Raw genomic sequence first — 2,956 nt, forward strand, 5'->3', positions numbered from 1 at the left:
CTGCTGTGGAGTAGATTTGCCAGCTGTGACTTTGTCCCCTCTGCAAGGTAGACATTGACCCCTCTCTCAGAGGTGAGGAAACTGAGGCTTCCAGCCCCACAGCTGTACATCTACACAGTGGAAGTGGGGTCTGGACCTGACTCCAGAGCTGAATGCTCGTTCTTCTCATCTCTAGTTGTCTACCTCATTCCAGCCACCTACCCACCCCGCCAAAGTGCTAAGAGCTGTTTATGTCCCTTGGGGCCAGAAAGTTGGCCAGCCCTTTCTTGGTCTTTTGCTCCTGAAAGCAGGACAGGGTGGGATCCAGAAGGAGCTCAGGAGCCCCAGGAGCCCTGGAGGGACCAGCAGCCTGGAGAGGTGAGCGGGGGGCACGCTCAGCCTCCACTTCTAGGGAGTCGGCCAGGCCTGGACCGAGAGTAGGAGGCAGGAGTGCGGCATTTCCCAGCCCTTGAGGAGATGGCTGCAGTCCTGTTGTTTCCAGAAGTTCATTCTTTCTGTGTCACAGTGTCTCCCAACCTCACCGAGGTTGTTTGGAGAGCTGCTTCTCAAACCCTCCTCTCAGGGATCAGTGCCTCCTGTGTGTTCTGAGTGGCTCCGTGTTCTTCTAGCAGAGGCAGTGACATTAAGTTTATTTCCTGTAGTAACCACTCTGCTGAGCTTTTCTGGGACCTTCCCTGTTAACTTTGATGTCGTGTCAGGTATGGGTAGTGGGGAAGGACCCCCGATGTGGCAGTTACTAGGTGCCCAGTGGGACCCACCACCGCACGCATCTTTTTTATATAAACTAGCCCTGACTCCAGATACACTGAGTCGGCTTGTAAGCCGAGCTGTCCACACAGAACCAGAGCTGATGCCCCTCGAAGGGCCGGATGGCCAGATTCAGGGAGGATGTCCGCAGGTGGAGGAGCGTTTGTTCAGAAGGTGGGTCTGAGCGGAGCCGCGTGTCCTGTCCCCGCAGGTCCTCAACAGGCGGTGTGTGGAGGCAGCCGTGATGGCCGGCCTGGCCCTGGACTGTCACATCAACAGGAGGTCCTTGTTTGACCGGAAGCACTACTTCTACGCAGACCTCCCCGTGAGTATGCTCTGCCCTCCGTCCATGCAGCCATCTGTCCACCCACCCAGAGCTGGGGCTTCGCCGCAGGAGGGGCTGAGCGCACCTTCAGCCAGAGCTCCATCCATCCCAGCGGGAGGCCCTGCCCGGCCTGATGAAGCCAGTGCCCCCTGACGTTTACTAGACTGGATGCCAGGGTCCTGATCGCCGGCTCTGGCGGAGCCTTGTGCTTCTGGCGGCTCGCTCCTAACTGACTGCGGAGGGGAAGCAGCCCACGCTCTCAGGCTCAGCCCAGCTGTGGGGTTTGGTGCTAACTGTCTTTAGGACAGAAGCTACTTCCGTGGCTGATGCAGCAGTCAGTGCACCCTGTGGCTCCGGAGACAGAGCGAGAGCGTCCCTCTGTTAAGTTGGAGGTCCCAGTAACAGGACCGGCTCCTCTGCAGACATTCATGTCGTCCCCAAGTACTGAGTAAGTGGGCAAGAGCAAGCAGAAACGTGAACCAGAAGCCTGGACAAACAGCAGTAATTGGCCGAGCGGTAAACCCAATATTAACCTGCGTTTTCCTTAAAATTAGAAAGGTTTTTTTCTTTAAGAGGAAAGCCAGTGTGAACTAGAGCCAATTTTTCATAATACTGAACTGAACCAAAACTGTAATGTCAAGTGTGTTTCCCAAAATAATGTTTGATTTGCTCTGAGCCTCGGATAGTAAGTGTGGCCCTTCTTGAGGCTTAGGAAATCAGTAGTGATGATATTGCTTCACGTTATTCTCTCTGAACTGAAGGCGGGGGTGAGCTGTTTTCAGCAGGTGAGGGCAGGAGTAGAACTAAATAAAAAATACAGCTGGAACCTGAATTCTCCAATTGCTGCTGCTTTTTCCCTCTGGCTGCCAGCCTTGTAGTAAATTCTACTGCTTGGTAGGGTGGAGAGAATTAAACTGCATTTTTTTCATCTTTTAAGAGTGATAACGAGTTTGGTTCAGGTGGGAGACTTAGCAATATGTGACTAAAATGAGATGTCTTATGAACTCTGGCTTTCTGGTTTTTCTGGCCCAGGTAGCTCAGATAATCTGGAGGTCGTGTTGCCAAATATTACATGAGACAGACACACTTATACTAAAAAAAGATTCATTTTTATCTAAATAACGTATTCAAATTATTCCAATTTCACCAAGCATCTGTATTTTATTTGGCAGCCCTACCCAGAGTTTAATTTTCACAGATTGAGACTTCCTGTCTCCGCACAGAGAGCAAATTGACCTAATGCAGTGGTTCTCAAAGTGTGTTCTCTAGGCCACTAGCATCAGCATCTCCTAGGAACATGTCAGACATATAAATTCCCAGGCACCACCCGAGACGTGCAGTCAGAAACGCTTCAGATGGAGCCAAAAGATCTTTGTTTTGACCACTCTACCGGATGATTCCAATGCAGCTAAAGTTTGAACAATGCTGGCCGGGTAGCTAGGGGTGCAGACTCTGAGTCAGACCATCTGAGTTCAGATCCTGACATTGATACTCACTAGCTCTGTGGCTTTGGGCAAGGCCCTTCACCCCTCCATGCCCTGCAGCTCCTTCCTAGGGTTGTCTTGAGGATTAACTGGTGTGAAGTACCGAGAACCGTGTCAGGGGACACTAACTGTGTCAGTGACATTCTCTGTTCTTCCCCAGTTCTCCGTCCTGACCTGCCTTCTCTTTAGTGTGTGTTGATGCACGTGTGCATTTGAAAGTAATTCTTCCTCCCCACTTAGAAGATGGCGAGGGAGCTCTGGCAACATCCATCAGTATTTTAGTACTCTGTGCTTTCCATTAGCCGGGTGTGAGTGTCACAGCATTTTCTGGCTCGAGGAATGAGGGAAGTCGGTTCAGGGAGGGCAGCTGACATGACTGGTGAGCTCAAAAAGCAGGAAT

General features: G+C 51.5%; 1 protein-coding gene across 1 annotated transcript in view; it reads left to right on the forward strand.

Moving 5' to 3' along the window:
• GATB (glutamyl-tRNA amidotransferase subunit B) overlaps window positions 1–2,956 on the forward strand; it is a 76,551-nt gene that overhangs the window by 30,721 nt on the left and 42,874 nt on the right. The window contains exon 3 of the mRNA XM_007456999.1: window positions 959–1,072. Coding sequence (XP_007457061.1) covers window positions 959–1,072 — 114 coding nt within the window. The remainder of the gene's footprint in view (window positions 1–958; window positions 1,073–2,956) is intronic.

Source organism: Lipotes vexillifer, unplaced genomic scaffold (assembly GCF_000442215.2).
Source record: "Lipotes vexillifer unplaced genomic scaffold, Lipotes_vexillifer_v1.1 scaffold2539, whole genome shotgun sequence".
NCBI lineage: Eukaryota > Metazoa > Chordata > Mammalia > Artiodactyla > Lipotidae > Lipotes > Lipotes vexillifer.